This window comes from Pollicipes pollicipes, unplaced genomic scaffold (assembly GCF_011947565.3).
Source record: "Pollicipes pollicipes isolate AB1234 unplaced genomic scaffold, Ppol_2.1 Scaffold_4219;HRSCAF=4965_pilon_pilon_pilon, whole genome shotgun sequence".
NCBI lineage: Eukaryota > Metazoa > Arthropoda > Thecostraca > Pollicipedomorpha > Pollicipedidae > Pollicipes > Pollicipes pollicipes.
In genome coordinates this window covers 16369104-16386003 of record NW_023596448.1, presented here as the reverse complement: position 1 = coordinate 16386003, position 16900 = coordinate 16369104, and the positions used below count along the sequence as shown (strand labels likewise).

Here is a 16900-nt window from a genome sequence, read left to right as displayed (position 1 = left end):
GCTCGACCTGCCGCACGGCACCGCACAGGTGGTGGCAGGTCCGAGTTCACCACGGCTGGCTGGACAGCGTGAACCGTCTGAGAATAGATATCCCTCGCCGGTGGCAGCTGAGGGGATATCGTGAACCTCAGAAAATCACTCGGTGACGTTCTGTTGGCCATCAGCTATAGCGTCACGTCAGTCCCCGCTTGCAGGGCACACGGTGACCTCCAGTGCCGCCGCTCGACGGAGCCGCCGGCGCCGCGCTGTTACCCTGCAGCGGTTTGGCGTGCTGCCAGCGAGGCCAGGCCGCCAGTGAGCGTCGGACAGCCGTGTGAGCTGACCCTGTAACGGCGACACCATGGCGAGAGACCGCCTGCTGGAGCTGCAGCAGCGGACCGGTTCGGTTGTTGCCCCGACTGCTGCTCCGGGTGCTGCCCCGGGTGGTGCCCCGGCAGCTGCCCCGGCTGTCGCCCCCAACGCCAGCCCGTCGGTGACCGTCAGCCGGCCAGCGCGGCTGGCGCGGCTGCTGGGCCGGCGGCCGGCCCCGCAGCCGGCCCAGCAGCCGGACGGGCCCGACGCCGAGTTCCTGTCGGCGCTGGGCGAGCTGACCGGCCAGCTGGCCGAGGCACGCGCCGAGGTGGATGAAGTCAGCCGGCAGCAGTGCCGCCAGCTGAACTCCCCTCGCCACCATGGAGCAGGCGTGGCAAGCGACGCAGCAGCGCGCCACGGCCGCCCTGGCTCGGCTCAGCCGCCTCCGGCTTCAGCTGGACGGCCTGCAGCAGAAGGTGCGCACCACTGCCCCCCCCCGCCCCTGTCCCCTACCGCTGCAGTGGTGTGAAACAGCAGCCTCACCCTTGTGGAACGGGTCACCCGTTGGGTTGGGTGTAGACTTGGGACAAAAACGATTTGGATTAGAGTACGGGCGGGAGTTTTAGTTATTCAAGAAATATTACGGGATTTTACGGTTTGTGCTTTTTTCGGTCAAATCGTCTTTTCGTACTACGTTTAAAATAATCATCAAAGCAGGGTAAGTTTTGGTGCAAACTTTACTAAAACGCGTCTGTTCTCGCAATCAAGAAGACTTCGGTTCGAATCCCGGTAGTTCCAAGCAAAGAATGTGAGTTATGACGCGTACATAGCTGATAGCCAAGCATCATGCAGGCCCATGGGTGTCGATTTCTCAAAATATTTGGAAGCCAGAGTCTTGAAGGCGCCATGGGGGGACTGACACACAAATTTTCTTGGATTTCGTCTACTTCTGCTCTGATTATCAATCACATGGATACACGTATATGCATATATGCATATATATATATATATATATATATATATACATAGCTGCCGCAACCCGTTGCCAATGACCTTTTCAATCTCAACACACCAAAATGTTAGTGATCAGGTGTATGCACGTTAGCTAATGTCAAACAAAACATTACCCCTCCCTGCGCGTCACTTCAAAACATGGTCCTCAAACGTACCCCAAATGCGATCAGGCGGATGTCCTCCCGTTGAGAATGCCCGCCCCCCAAAGTTTAAAAACACGTTCAATGCGGACCAGATGTATTTGTGGGGAACACTCCTTCCCCTCCCCCTTGTTTCAAAACACATTCAATGCGGACCAGATGTATTTGTGGGGAACACTGCTCCAAGCCGTTGTGCCTATGAAGGGAAAGCAGCCCTCAGCCACTGCGCTTCGAACGTGTGGCAACTGAAACCCCCGTCAGTAACAGCACTGCTAGTTGAGTTAGCTCTTCAGCACCCATGTGATCATACCTGTGTGCGCATGCTCGATGCTGAATGAGCTCACCCACCTAGGCCAAGCCAGCATTTTATAGGGATCCCGGTCGGGTCCTAGACGGGCAGACCGTGTGGGCAGTAACAGAATGCCCAGCACGGCTCCAGATGGTCCTCGCAACATTTGTTTGAAGGGCCGTGGCCGGGCCGTCTGCCCGCGGCGTGGCTGGGTATCCAGCTGGGCACATGCTGGTAAAACATCAGGGTATCAGTGTGGTCTGGCGTTGGACTCCAGCCAGGGTCCTGCCTGGGATATTAGCGGGGCCAGGGCAGGCGCTGGGCCCCAGCTGGGACCTTGCCTCGGGCCCCATCTGGTAGATGCGACCTATACCATCTGAGTACAAGTCCGTGCCATGGATGGGCCAAGCGAGAAACCCTGCGTAGCAGAGCGGAGTGCACGGAGTGCGCAGTGCATTCCACATAAATGGATCGCTGACTGATGATTTTTGTATTGGGAAGCCAAAATCTCAAGTAATTAATCTAAAACTCAAGATTTGGACCCTAGCACCACCTGCCCTAAAGCACAGGTAGTTCAAAGTAAGAAGTTAGTTTTTGGTACTGTGCTCTTCCAGTTTGGACACATATGTTACCCTAAACATGCTTGTTAAACGTCATGCACCCTAAGATCCCCCTTCTGTTATCTGAAAAGCCCTACAGTACAGGAAGAGGTATTCAATGTTTTGTCAACTTTGGAAAGCACTCGTTATGCACCCTAAACCTTATGCACCCTAAAATCCCCCTTCTGTTATCTGAAAAGCCCTACAGTACAGGAAGAGGTATTCAATGTTTTGTCAACTTTGGAAAGCACTCCGCTGTGACCAAGGTGAGATTGTATTGCATGAACTTAGCCAGTAATTTTCACTACATTTTAAAAAGCAAACCGGACATGCTGCTTTGCCACTCCGAAAATAAGACTCGATGATGCCCGTTCCGAAAAACGATCACTGAAGTTTTGGGTCGCGTTTGCGAGCAGTGCCATCGTTCGGTGGGGTCTGCAGGAACCCGGCTGGTCTTCCAATCCGACTTCCAACACCATTTGCTAATACAAAGACCCTCAAAGGCGCAGGAATTCAAGCTAGATGATTTAGGCCACACGAGACATACATAACTCTGCAACACTCCTCATCTCACCCCCACTCCACTCCACGCCCAGAAGTCGTACCAAACTTTGCTTAAGACTTCGTGGTATCTTATCTGAGCCAATATCTCATTTCGTTTTAGAGGCTGCTGTAGCATCTATCTGTTTTTAGGCGTGCTACACTACGATATTCATCTTTTGGAATATTCTATCAAATATTTAACTTAAAAGTTCTACAGGCCAGCAAGGCTCAGCCAATTTTCAAGCATACTTCGGCCCTGAAAGGAGATAACGTAAGGGATTAACGAGGTTTTGCCCCATGGTCTGCCACCGGCCACTGGCTGTGACATATAACTTCGAGAGTCAAATTCAAGACCCCTTGCAACAAGATCAATGCCAGCCGAAATGTGGGATTAAGGATTAGTCGACAGTACGATGGGCAAAAAGTATTCGCACATTAGTGTTCAATATAACCCGAGTTCTGCAGGTAAGCATTACGCTGTAAAATGACATTCTGTATTTGAACTTCCACGATGAACAATGGGTCACAGGATCCAACTTTGTCCGCAGCTAAGCAGGGTATTGGAGGTTTTACAGCTCGGTGAAGGCCAACTCCCTTGACGCAGCAGAAACCCCACTCATCAAATGATTTGCAGCACGATCTAATGTCAATGGAGAGGTGCGATGCCGTCCTGTCAGACAGACGAGGCGCCATCTCCCCCCCCCCCCCCCCGTCCCGTGGCTCTAGGAGTCATTTGGAGATGGCAGTGTCGATCACTTTTACGGTTGTGGTTGCTGGGTCTTCTTAATAGCGACTGAAAAATGGCAAATCAACAGCCTATAGTAGGGGTGTCTGCTCGGTACATGATTGTCCTGAACTGTGCCTGAAATCGAGCACCCTTTAATAATTCTACCGCCTTTAACCAGGAAACCATTGCTTTAAGCCTACTTTCGCCTGGTTCATCCCAATAAACCGATGAGTTCAAAGCAACCCAACTCGACAGAAATGTTTGTTGGAGAGCATAATGAGTACATACTGGTTAGCAGCTCGATCAAACATCGACGGGAGAGGTCAAGTGCATTCGTGACATCATCACAAATGAAGGAAATAGTCCAATCACTTTCTCATACTGTGTCACGGACACACAATACAGTGAACAAAGAAAAACTAAGGCGATAGGTTTAGTTACGCGTGCCAATTACTAGCCACCAATGCATCGACTAAAATGCGTTATAATATCACTTTGAGTCCTTTTGAGGAGCATGCCATTCGACAATTGGCCATAGATGGAACGGATGTTGCCCGCCGCAATGCCGGACAAAGCTATTTCACGGACAGTTTAAATGCTTGGGAGTGGATGTCGTCTTTGGGGCCGGGGAATCCTCGTTAACTGGACCTGATAAAAGTGTGCCTAGCCATATGCAACGGAAAATCACCGCACGGGAAGATAAGTGCACGAAGCAGTCACCCAAAGTGAATGATGGAGCTGAACGGACACACCCGAAATTGAAATAACACGCCTTAGCGCATGAAATACGCCATGAGACGACCAACCCCGCCCGTATTACTCGACTTTCGCCACTGCTGCAGAACATCGCGCTCAGCCGGCTGTAGCGCCACCGCAGGGATGGTCCCCGACCGGTGACACATGACCGACAAGGCCCCGACCGGCGCCTCGTCACCAGACACGGCATTCCAGAGACAGCCTCGGCCGTGTGAAGAGCGGCACATCACTGATAAAGCCCCGACCGGCGCCTCGTCACCAGACACGGCATTCCAGAGACGGCCCCGGCCGTGTGAGGAGCGGCACACCACTGATAAAGCCCCGACCGGCGCCTCGTCACCAGACACGTCATCCCAGAGACAGCCTCGGCCGTGTGAGGAGCGGCACACGACCTGGCTCCGCCCGCAGGCCGTTTATGGATGGCATCCAATAACGCAGCGTTGCAACGGAGCGCTCACTGTCGGTAACATCGAATGCAACTTTTTCATCACTTCCAGAGTAACATTTTCAGTATGCTGTTATAGACCTGACAGCAAACAATGGGTATCTCTCCTGTTCATCTCGGTTTCTGTGTATTTCAGATTTTGTACCCAATTAGACCCCTGCCTCGTAATGCTGGTGTGAAAAGAGCCTATCTTTCTTTGCCATGTTAGATCGGTCATATGGTATGCTAGTTTGCTGGCGCTGGGAAACCTTTCGAAGCATAACACTTGATTCTGGTCAATAAATCGATTGCAACATCCCGCGGCTTCTTAAACTAGTAGACAAAATTGTAAAATTACAGACTGCCTCCATTCAGCAGCCGAGAGCGCGGCCCCATGACTTGAAGTCTGACTGGACCGACGTCGCCAGTCGTACGTCTCAAGGATCGGTGCTGGCACCAATCCTGTTCATTAACTTCGTCAATGATTTACCAGAATGGCGAGGACCCGGTCAAGATGTTCACGGATGACACTAAGGTGAACTGTCGCGTTCCAAGGCCCCTGGCCGCGTTCCCTCTCCATGTTGTTCTCGATGGCCGGGTCGTCGAACGGTCTACACCAGCAATACTATTGTCATCCGCAGTTTAACGGCTAAAAACCAGTCTCGAATCACACTGGGCTGGCATCTTGTACGGCAGTCCGCACTGACCACATCGTTTAAATGAGGCTGCCCGGTTTACTGAGCGCGATCGCGAAAAGACTGGGATCCACAGGCCGAGTGGCCCTTTAATTCCCGATCATCACCTTTGGGTAATGTTGGTAATTTGATACTTCACAGCGGAGAACTTGTCGGGGGAACTGATAAGGTAAACGCAATGTTTCTGGATCCACGGTTCAAACGTGATTGCTGGTCTTACCTGGCTGTTTATCGGCTCAGAGGGTAAAATTAAAGTGATACAGATGAAGGTCGAAAAATTTTAAGGCTTCCTCTAGGCGTATGCAGCTTATAACATGGTCACGCTGTTAGATCCTAACGCCCAAACGGTTTGTTTTCAATCTCCGATAAGATGTCGTGCCATTATGATGTGACCTGGTGCTGTCTGTAGAAACTGAGACATCGCTGAACAATGCCAAAACGTTCATAAAATAGCAAAAATCAAGGCCAGAGTCGACCGGTCATAATAATCGTGTAGATAAAATCATAAAACATATAGGGAAAGCAAGGGGAAAATAGAGCAAACAGGATCTAAACGTGGAGCCTTAAAAATGTGATAATCTCAGTCAGTTGCACTTAACTGAATATGACACCGCAAATTGCTTTTTCTTTGTTTCCTTTGCCTGTGAAACAATAAGTAGAGCTGTTTGTTAAAGTCGTGGTAACTTTTAACTACCTTTTCCAATGTCCTTCTTGTACCTAGGCTCCAGAAGGTTGGAGGGCAAACTCATCGTTGGGGGGCAAGATTGGACATGGGGGGGGGGGAGGGCAGGGGGCAGTGACTCACTCAAAAGAATACAAATTGATACCTGTGCACTAGCCTTTTCAGGACTATGTAACACCTGATAACGGCCGGCGACATGACTGGACAAAATGTTGTGGACATACTGTTACACCAGACAAGGACGACAGTCGGACAATTAGTTCATTCGTGAAACGTTTCTGTTACTCGGGCTCAAAGAGCTGGAAAATGTAAACGGATGGGTGACGGGTGGATACAACTGAATGGGAAGGGGTGGCAGGGTAGATATGGACACAGCCACATAGGCATCAGTTGGGTTGGGCCAAATAAGTCTTCCCTGTGAAGGTCGTAGGCATGCGCACCACGCAGTCAAGAGCATTTCGTGGGGGAAAATTTTGGAGAGACACAGCAACTATAGCAATTTTGGCGTTATTGTTGTAGAAAGATGGCCAGTTAGGAGGCAGAAGGGATTTTCCCCCCCATGGAAAAAAAAATGAGGGCCGCTCTCGATCGTCCGTCCAGCCTCGTTTAGGGATACTTGTGAAATAATTTGATTCCATAAATGATGAAGGCCTAATTGATATGATTGTCTGAAGCGCCGAGGGCCTCAGGATCCGCCAAAAGGCCCCTGCTAGCCTGAAATGGCCCCTGCGTAAAACAGAGTTGGCTAACCGCGGAAGGTGCTGAAGGCGAATCTGTTTCCGTAAGCGGAACGTGATGCACGGGATGCCCCCCCCCCCCAGACCACGAAGCCCCACAGACGAACTGTTCTTGGTGCGAGGAACCGATCTTTCGTATCAAGGTTTTAGTCGTCGAAACAACATGATAAGTGCAATGGCATGCTAGAACATCGTTATCTATGATTGATTCAGAGCCGTGCTGAGAATAAGATAGACCGTACCTGGGTCTGGTGCGTCAGCGCCGTCGGCAGATCGGTGACTGGAGCGTGCATATTGTCCTGTTCGTGGATGATTCCTGGTGCAACGTATCCGTTTTTCATTTAATTTAAGTTTTCATTTCGTTTGACGTATTTGTTCTGCTCTCCAGCTGAATGACAAGACTTCAGATCTAACGTCAACGCAGGCGCACATGGTCCAGATTCAGATCAACAGCGCCAGGAGGCAGCTGCTGTCTGTGGTGCAGCACTTCAACGACGAGGAACTGAACTTCAGGGCCAGGTTGGCAGAATGAAGCCATGCCATTATGACCTTTTCATGTAAATGCCATCAGTACGACTTTGGTGCAGAGCCGACCGCGCATCCTCCCACCTCCCCTCCCACGCTGCTCTTCAATTACGAGTTGTCGATGCCAGCTTGAATTTATTTTCTGTGCCCATCTTATTAATTAATTATCTTTGTTTACCTTGGGCAGCGGATCGATATGTTGCAGGGTGATCTAGATCTGCTTCACCTAATCTAATCTTGTTGTGTTTGTGTTCTGCACGTGCACGTCATATTTATATCATATCGTTCTGTATTAGCTACAAGGATGTTCATCTACTCATCCATTACGTCGCATCGGCGCTACGAATGGGTTTGTTCTGCAACGTTTTGTAGTGTTCTGACTGCAAATATTCCGTGATTTTGTCATAAATGTTCGTCTGACAACTCAGTGGATTACAGGACCTTGCCTCGGGTTTACCTATCCGTGGCAGTGTGGGTTCGAGTCGACTTAGGGCTATCTATTTGCTGCCGGCCGGGACGGCTTGCGACCGTTGGCGTCGGCCGCTCTAAAATTGGGCCAGGGCTTGCGCAACACGCGCTGCCTAGCGTGGGCGCTGATCTCAGATATCCATCTTTCAATCGAGAGATTCCGACTGAATTTCAAACAAACGAAAAATATCAAACGGTCGGAACAAGCAGCTGGTGAAGGGCACCAAGCCCTTCCTGACAGACAGAGAGCTTTACCCATGGCTCTGTGGATGTGCCATTGTTATAGCCGCCTGTGTCGTGGGCGTTGCCATGTTGAACAGCGCAGCGTGAGTTGGCGGGGGGGGGGGATGGGGAGGGGGGGGGGGCAGGCCTGCTCAGTTGAACGGCACGAGTCCAGCCACTGACGGCGTCATTGACCCGTGTCGCGTCGTGAGCGGGCCCCGGTGCCGAGGAGAGGGCCGGACTGCGCCCGCCGGCACCTCAGACGAGTCCAGCTGCCGACGAGGCGCGGCCGGGCCAGGCTGCCCTTGGAGTCCCGCGCCGCTCCTGACCCGACCGCCCTCTCCCGGCAGGAAGAAGGAGCACCTGAAGCGGCAGCTGCTCATCACTGGCGCCGCTATCGATGATGAGGAGCTGGAGACGCTCTTGGACAATGGCGACGTGCAACTCTTCAACGAAAGTAGGCGGCGCGCGAGCTGAGCTGGCGTCTCGCGCCGCGCACGCACGCCGACGTACCGCGCGCCGAGCGGAGCGAGCGGGATCACGCCGCGATTTAGTCATTTAGTCCCGGTGTCCATACTGTGGAGAGCAGGCGGATTTCTTGCGTGTCCGGTTAAAGGCAAGGTAATATGCCACGTACCCACGTATGCCACGTAGTCACATTGACCCCTCGTCATCCCCGCACCCACGCGAGCTCTGGCGGGTAACAACTGTCTGCTGCTTTGACCTTGGATGGGTCACGCACATCCCAGTCTGCAAAATGAAAACATCAGTGTTTTGATCCGTTGGAAATCGCCATATGCATGAAACGCCGTATGATCGACACCGGCCTGCGTCTGATTGTCCTTTAATGGACACCGGCCTGTGTCCGGCTGCCCGTTAGATGGACGCCGGCCCGTGTCTGGCTGCCCGTTAAATGGACGTCGGCCCGTGTCTGGTTGCCCGTTAGATGGACGTCGGCCCGTGTCTGGCTGCCCGTTAGATGGACATCGACCCCTGTCCGGCTGCCCGTTAGATGGACGTCGGCCCTTGTCCGGCTGTCGGCGGATGGACGCCGGCCTTTGTTCGGTTAGCCAGTAGATGGACGCAGGCCTGTGTCGGGTTAGCTAGTAGATATACAGCGGCTTGCGTCCTGTTGTCCAGAAGACTGACGGTGGTCAGTGTCTGGTTACAGGCATCATGATGCGCGTGGAGACGGCTCGAGCCGAGCTGAATGAGGCAGAGGACCGCTATCAGCAGATCCGCGCTCTGGAGACCTCCATCGAGCAGCTGCACGAGATGTTCATACAGCTGTCGCTGCTCGTGCAGCAGCAGGGCGAAGCCATCGACCGCATAGAGGACAATGTGAGTGTTACGTGTTTCAACAGGCCGCGGACACCGCTCGACAGGTGCTGCCACCTATTGATAAAAGGCTATCTTGGTGCCTCGCGCTGGATAGTAAAAGCAAACAGCTGACTGGATCGATGACCAAGCGGCAGCATCCCCCTACCGTGACTCATGAAGCACGACTCGGCGTGATTGTCCGTCCCCCTTTCAGACAATGAAGACAGTGGCCAACGCGGAACGAGGTCAGAAGGAGCTGGGCAGCGCACTTCAGAAGAAGAAGAACAGTCGCAAGATGATGATTGGCTGCGGCATTGTGCTAGCCGTGGTCGGCGTCATCCTGCTGATAATCCTCATCAGCTACCTGGGCTAGCGCATTGTCAGCACGCCGACATGCTGTTAGCTGGCAGTCGACGTGAGATGCCGTGCTCTGGACAACGCAGTGACAATTATTGTGATGACACGCGGCAGGACTCGGCATGCGTTTGCATGCATGTACACACATGTCTTGAAATGGCACAGGCTGGCATGCACTGCTCATGCATATTTGTGGAGAGCTAACAGCACCTTTGCGAGGCTTTGGTTAGCTATTTGATACCAGATTCTATTACCATAAAATCTGCTGCAGGCCTCGACATCTAATTGACATTTGACTTCACAACAAGCAGACTGACTGTGAGACAATAGACGTTTGTTTGTGAAAACGAGCGGTCATTGGCTAGTGAGCTGGGTTCTATGTGGTTATGATTGTGGTCTATGTTTGTGATCTATGTGATGTGATGATATGTGTGTGATGTGATCTATGTGATGTGATGATATGTGTGTGATGTGATCTATGTGATGACATGTGATGTGGTTTATGTGAGGATATGTGTGTGATGTGATCTATGATATGGTTGTGGACGGCATCGACCCATGCGAGTGTCTTGTAATGTTCTCGGCATGGTGCTGCCAATGTGGAGCCCTTTAGGGTGCACGTTAATTTAAATAAGCTCATTTTGTCCTGAAATCGTGGGAATAAAGTCGCGACGGGCTTTGTCTGACCTTACCTTGTTGTTTCATGCCGTGTACTTAGTGTTATTATGGCGCCTCTCTCCTCTGGCATGGGAGGATTTGACATGACTTGTGATTTGGCCAACGCAGCTGTGAAGGAGGGTGGAGTCTGTTGACAAGGTACAGATGGGATCGGGACTGACATGTCACGGCCCGCACTGGCGGGCGGCGGCCCGTGGTCAGCGCTGGGGGAGGGGCGGATCCTCCAGACCGGGTACAGATGGGATCGGGACTGACATGCCACGGCCCGCACTGGCGGGCGGCGGCCCGTGGTCAGCGCTGGGGGAGGGGCGGATCGGATCCCCCAGACCGGGTACAGATGGGATCGGGACTGACATGTCACGGCCCGCACTGGCGGGCGGTGGCCCGTGGTCAGCGCTGGGGGAGGGGCGGATCCTCCAGACCGGGTACAGATGGGATCGGGACTGACATGTCACGGCCCGCACTGGCGGGCGGTGGCCCGTGGTCAGCGCTGGGGGAGGGGCGGATCCTCCAGACCGGGTACAGATGGGATCGGGACTGACATGCCACGGCCCGCACTGGCGGGCGGTGGCCCGTGGTCAGCGCTGGGGGAGGGGCGGATCCCCCAGACCGGGTACAGATGGGATCGGGACTGACATGTCACGGCCCGCACTGGCGGGCGGTGGCCCGTGGTCAGCGCTGGGGGAGGGGCGGATCCTCCAGACCGGGTACAGATGGGATCGGGACTGACATGTCACGGCCCGCACTGGCGGGCGGTGGCCCGTGGTCAGCGCTGGGGGAGGGGCGGATCCCCCAGACCGGGTACAGATGGGATCGGGACTGACATGTCACAGCCCGCACTGGCGGGCGGCGGCCCGTGGTCAGCGCTGGGGGAGGGGCGGATCCCCCAGACCGGGTACAGATGGGATCGGGACTGACATGTCACGGCCCGCACTGGCGGGCGGTGGCACGTGGTCAGCGCTGGGGGAGGGGCGGATCCTCCAGACCGGGTACAGATGGGATCGGGACTGACATGTCACGGCCCGCACTGGCGGGCGGCGGCCCGTGGTCAGCGCTGGGGGAGGGGCGGATCCTCCAGACCGGGTACAGATGGGATCGGGACTGACATGTCACGGCCCGCACTGGCGGGCGACGGCACGTGGTCAGCGCTGGGGGAGGGGCGGATCCCCCAGACCGGGTACAGATGGGATCGGGACTGACATGTCACGGCCCGCACTGGCGGGCGGCGGCCCGTGGTCAGCGCTGGGGGAGGGGCGGATCCCCCAGACCGGGTACAGATGGGATCGGGACTGACATGTCACGGCCCGCACTGGCGGGCGGTGGCCCGTGGTCAGCGCTGGGGGAGGGGCGGATCCTCCAGACCGGGTACAGATGGGATCGGGACTGACATGTCACGGCCCGCACTGGCGGGCGGCGGCCCGTGGTCAGCGCTGGGGGAGGGGCGGATCCTCCAGACCGGGTACAGATGGGATCGGGACTGACATGTCACGGCCCGCACTGGCGGGCGGCGGCCCGTGGTCAGCGCTGGGGGAGGGGCGGATCCTCCAGACCGGGTACAGATGGGATCGGGACTGACATGTCACGGCCCGCACTGGCGGGCGGCGGCCCGTGGTCAGCGCTGGGGGAGGGGCGGATCCTCCAGACCGGGTACAGATGGGATCGGGACTGACATGTCACGGCCCGCACTGGCGGGCGGTGGCACGTGGTCAGCGCTGGGGGAGGGGCGGATCCTCCAGACCGGGTACAGATGGGATCGGGACTGACATGTCACGGCCCGCACTGGCGGGCGGTGGCCCGTGGTCAGCGCTGGGGGAGGGGCGGATCCCCCAGACCGGGTACAGATGGGATCGGGACTGACATGTCACGGCCCGCACTGGCGGGCGGCGGCCCGTGGTCAGCGCTGGGGGAGGGGCGGATCCTCCAGACCGGGTACAGATGGGATCGGGACTGACATGCCACGGCCCGCACTGGCGGGCGACGGCACGTGGTCAGCGCTGGGGGAGGGGCGGATCCTCCAGACCGGGTACAGATCGCGCTGACAGCATGCCGCACAAAAAGCTCGCTCATTCCATGACCTCTAATCAAGACCTTTGAGTGTCTTGTACTTTTGCAATTTTGTGATTCATCAGCGCTTTGGGTACAATAGGTCATGCAGAGTTGATAAATTTCTGGTTGGCGACCAGACACCACCCGATCCTTATTTCGTTAATGTCTGTAACGAAAGCCCGGCAGGGTATTTCCCGCCCAGGTTCGCCAACGCTCGCCGTTTTAAGGCGTTCCACGCTCTGCCGATGGTGGTTGCATCAAACCCATCTTGAATAATATGCTTTAATATACGCTATCCACTGCACGAGTCCACGCTTTTGGCAGAAATTTAACATGCATACATTATGCACGCCAATACGCAAGCTCTCGTGCTTCCTGACACTGGAAAACAAATAATGGCGCTCTCGACGACTACAGGCAGATTGAGATAAACGCTGGGCAGGTGCACGGTGCTTCTAGACAGGGATGGTGCTGGTTGTAGGGCCTGGGATCAAATGGGATACATCGCTGTTCTTCTGTGGGCAAGACGGCGATTTATGTACTGTTCTCGGGACGAGCTTCTCTGTATGCGCGCCGCCAGAGCCACACATGGAATATCAGCCCATCCCCACCTCCCCCCCCTCTTCGTCACGATGCGGCGCAGCTTTTTTCTGGCCACCACGCCTTTGAATATTATTCGGACTATCGTCCACATCTGGTGTACTGGTAATCACACAAGGTTTCCATCAATTAGCTTTCCTATCGCCGTCAGGTGCTATGAAGTCTTGATCAGGGATGGATGATGTTTGGCTTTAAGCCATGTGCGCGTCGCAGCCCGAATTCTTTCCTTACCATTGCTGTGATTCAAAACAGTGTCTTCTAAAGCAGTCCAGCGATCGATTCAGTAGGTAGAACACTGGACTATCGATCAATTGACCCTGGTTCGCATTCCGGCAATTCTAAGGAGAGAATTTGTGCTGTGACGCGTACATTGCTGAAAACCAAACGTCATTCTCAGGACTCGAAAGCACTTGACGATGGCCGGAGAATAAACTGGCCGAAATGTCGCGCACATACGAACACACCAGGACCAGACGTGGACAACAGCCTGAACAATCGCTCACTCCGCGGAACTGCTACCTGGTATTGATCCTTCCGTGAACTGACTGTGTTTGGTGCTGGGGTCCAAGATTCCCCCATCGCAAATCCTGGTAGCCCCTCCTGTCTCAATTTCTGATTGCGCCCCTAGCGTGAATGGATAGCATCATGCGTCCGAATTCTGCGTTATAATCCTTCTTTGCACTTTGTATCCAAATATGGTCACAATGGCACGTGGTCGGCTTGTAAATAGCGAGATGGGTGATTGATGCTCATGACGAGTGTGTGAAGTACAACGCATTGCACACGAAGTTGCATGCATGTTAAGTTCCTGCAAAAGTGTGGGCTCGTGCGTGAATGTAGTGAATTAACCGCGCTGTTCAAGGTGGGTTTGATGTAACCCTCATTGGCATGCACATGACACACTTTAAACGGCGAGCGTTGACGCACTGGAGCTTGGAACTACCCTCCCAGGCTTTCATCGCGGAGAGTTGATAGATAAGGTTAGGATAGTGTCAAGTCGCCAACCAGATATCCATCAACGTTTGCATGACCTATTTTACACCCAATGTTGATAAATCGCAAAATTGCGAAGGCACATAACCCTCAAGGGTACTTAATTATAAATCAGGGAATGAGAGAACTTTTCATTGCTTGAAGCAGGGTACGCTGAGCCTTAGGATCATGACGCGAAATGAAAACGCCGTCAATAGATCCCCGCTGGCGAGGAGAGACGTCAAAGGGCTGAGCGGAGGCCGGTGGAACACCGCGTCCAGGACTTCCCCAGAGTGCGAAATAAACTCGTCCGAGCGATGATGACGCCAGTGGTTGACCCGCACAACCAATAAACGAGGTGTCAGGGGTTGTCAGGCTGCTTTGTACTGAAAAAAATGGCATCCTCCACGCATTACGCCTTGGCACCAGTGACGTCATCATTACGTTAAGCTAAGATGAAGCGATAATCACCGGACGGTTTCACCTCTAACACAACTTTGGCCGGGCCATGGGTTGGTGCGGCTGGGTGGGTGCTAGGCGTGGGATGAAGCGCCGTTTCGTCAATCTGTGTGACATAGAGCTAAGTGAAGATGTTAAGGCGATTCATAAGTGTATGATGAATCTACTGATATCAATGTTGTGAAGATTCCTTACTTAATTAATTCATATGCACTGTTGTACCGAGTGCGAAGCCTGCGCTGGTAATACCGAGCCACCCTCAATAATATCATCTATGACTCCTACGATATTTTTCAGGAGATTGCATGAGGTTACATGAAAACATTGAGTGATTGCCTATAAATCTAAGTGATGCCTGGGACAATGCAGAAGCTTCTCAAGTAAGTGAAATACAAGTATGTGTATTTGAAAAACATGAATGAAGGGATTATGCCAGACCAACAGGATAGTGCTTCAACTTGGGAATTGTGGTGTAAAAAATCTGAAATAATTGAGGCCATATCAGTATGGGGTTTGCTTGAATGATGAAAGCAGAAGTTGTACAAGCTCTGTTCTGAATTACTAAGGACAAACAAATGCCTCCTTTTTATGGTTCTTGCCTTACTCTTAATATATATTTGCAAAGTTTGTGGTGCATTAGGTGACATGAACAGGCAATAACAATAGATGTACACCCTAAGTCATGGCTCTGGTTTTCTCAAAGTAGTTGGTGAACAGCTATCAAGTCCCAACAGCAGAGACTGCTCTTGTCATCAGGCTGTCAGTGAAGTTGGGTGCCTGCGGCGGCACTGTGTACTACACTGCCCGGGAGGGTGTGTGGGCAGACAGCAGTACGGCACAGCATACTTACCTGAGGTTGACACAGCACCTGCCAGATGTCCGCCAGTACATACCCAGCGACCTGAATGTGAGTTTCCTTCATGCTGCGGGGCAGCCAGGCGAGCCCAGTACTGAGGGAGAGCATATGCCTCTCAGTGCCTATTGAGTGTAAATGTATATGTGTTCCATGTGTCAGCACAATTGAAACCACCACAAATAATGTCCTGGACTGTGAGGCAGCAAATCAGGCCCTGCAAATTAGAAAAGTGAAGAACTTGTGCTGTGTACAGGTGTGGTATCTTCAGACACAGAGTTGGTATTAATGAGCAGTCATGGTGGAGTTGCCATTTTGTAGCCACATGAGAACAGATATCAGTTTTGATGGGATCAGAGCCCCCACCAGGTGTAGCTTGTTGTTTTAGAGGCTGCTCATGCCAAGCCAAGATGTCAAAAGGACCAAATTGCCAGACAGATGTGCATCATTCTATGAGACAACTAACCACTTGTGTAGGTGCTGGTGCTTGCAGAAGCTAATTGTGCCATATGACTTTGCCATCCATGATAAATGTGTCCTTGCTGGCAAGACGTGGTCTCTGAACTGAACAGCCATGCACAGTGCATGGCACAGCATAGAAATGGCATAGCTGAGTGTCATGAAGAGAGATGCAAGCAGTTTTGCCGATGTGAACTGGAAACACATGATTGCTCCATGTCATGGAAAATATAACATCCCACATCGAAGTCAACATTTATTGTGGCTTCCTCCACAGCTGCCCGAAACGGCGGAGATGCGGCGCAGTGCTTCCCTCTACTGGAACTGGGCGGTAATTGGGCTTTCCAGCCTGGCCGCCAGGTCTCCGTACATCCTGGCGGGATTGGCTGTTTCCACAAAGGACATGCTGTCGGACATGCTAGTTGTCACACCTGAGCAAGTGAAGGAAAAGGGCGGCTCGTAGTCCCCTTGCGTGCCCGCGCTCTAGTTGCAAGTGTTAGTTGACGCGCTGAGTCGAGAGCAGGAGCGGGCGCGCGGGGCGCAGCGTCACCAGCCGCCGACACGCGCTCGCTGCCGGGGCGCGCGTGCTGAGGGTGACGTCGACACTGGGTGATGTGCGGCGCGGCCCGGTCCGCGGACGGGTCGGTCTGATTGTGATCAAGTGTCCACCGGCTGTAATAAATGCACGGCGGCGATTCTCGATCCACGCTGCACTCCGGGGTGTACCGGCCTCTGGCCTCGGGGCTTGTGTTGGGGAGCAGCTGCGGTTTTTTTGCGGGACACTGCGCGGCGATGTACGGCCTGCGCGGGCGGCGGGCGGCAACCGACGACTTCGCAGACAGCCCACGGCGGGCAGGCCGACTTTGTGAGAGCAGACAGGAGGGCTGCTTCTCCCAACTTGTAGTGTAAGGAGCGGTAGCGCCCCCCCCCCCCCCCCGCATTAACTTTGATGTGGCTAGTCCTAGGATTTTCAGATACAAAATGGAGATGAAAATTTATCAAAGAAAGTGAAAAAATGGAAGTTTTTTGAGAATGTTCGTGCAA

The 16900-nt window shown here is 53.6% G+C and overlaps 2 protein-coding genes across 5 annotated transcripts; both read left to right on the top strand.

Annotated features, from left to right (window-relative positions):
• The first annotated feature begins 536 nt into the window (after positions 1–536).
• Positions 537–10471, top strand: LOC119095578 (syntaxin-2). Its single transcript, XM_037218432.1, has 5 exons — positions 537–767; positions 7286–7416; positions 8463–8569; positions 9284–9453; positions 9647–10471. Exons 1-5 carry the CDS (start codon positions 672–674, stop codon positions 9803–9805), a joined length of 663 nt encoding a protein of 220 aa, XP_037074327.1. The 5' UTR covers positions 537–671; the 3' UTR covers positions 9806–10471.
• Positions 10472–14577: 4106 nt separating this feature from the next.
• Positions 14578–16558, top strand: QIL1 (MICOS complex subunit MIC13 homolog QIL1). Of its 4 annotated transcripts, none has more exons than XM_037218353.1 (4): positions 14578–14611; positions 14842–14924; positions 15301–15451; positions 16134–16558. In XM_037218353.1, exons 2-4 carry the CDS (start codon positions 14896–14898, stop codon positions 16317–16319), a joined length of 366 nt encoding a protein of 121 aa, XP_037074248.1. In that variant the 5' UTR covers positions 14578–14611; positions 14842–14895; the 3' UTR covers positions 16320–16558. The 4 variants fall into 4 exon arrangements, with proteins under 4 accessions (XP_037074248.1, XP_037074250.1, XP_037074249.1 ...); XM_037218355.1 differs by having other exon boundaries at positions 14585–14597; XM_037218354.1 differs by having other exon boundaries at positions 14585–14601.
• Positions 16559–16900: the final 342 nt, after the last annotated feature.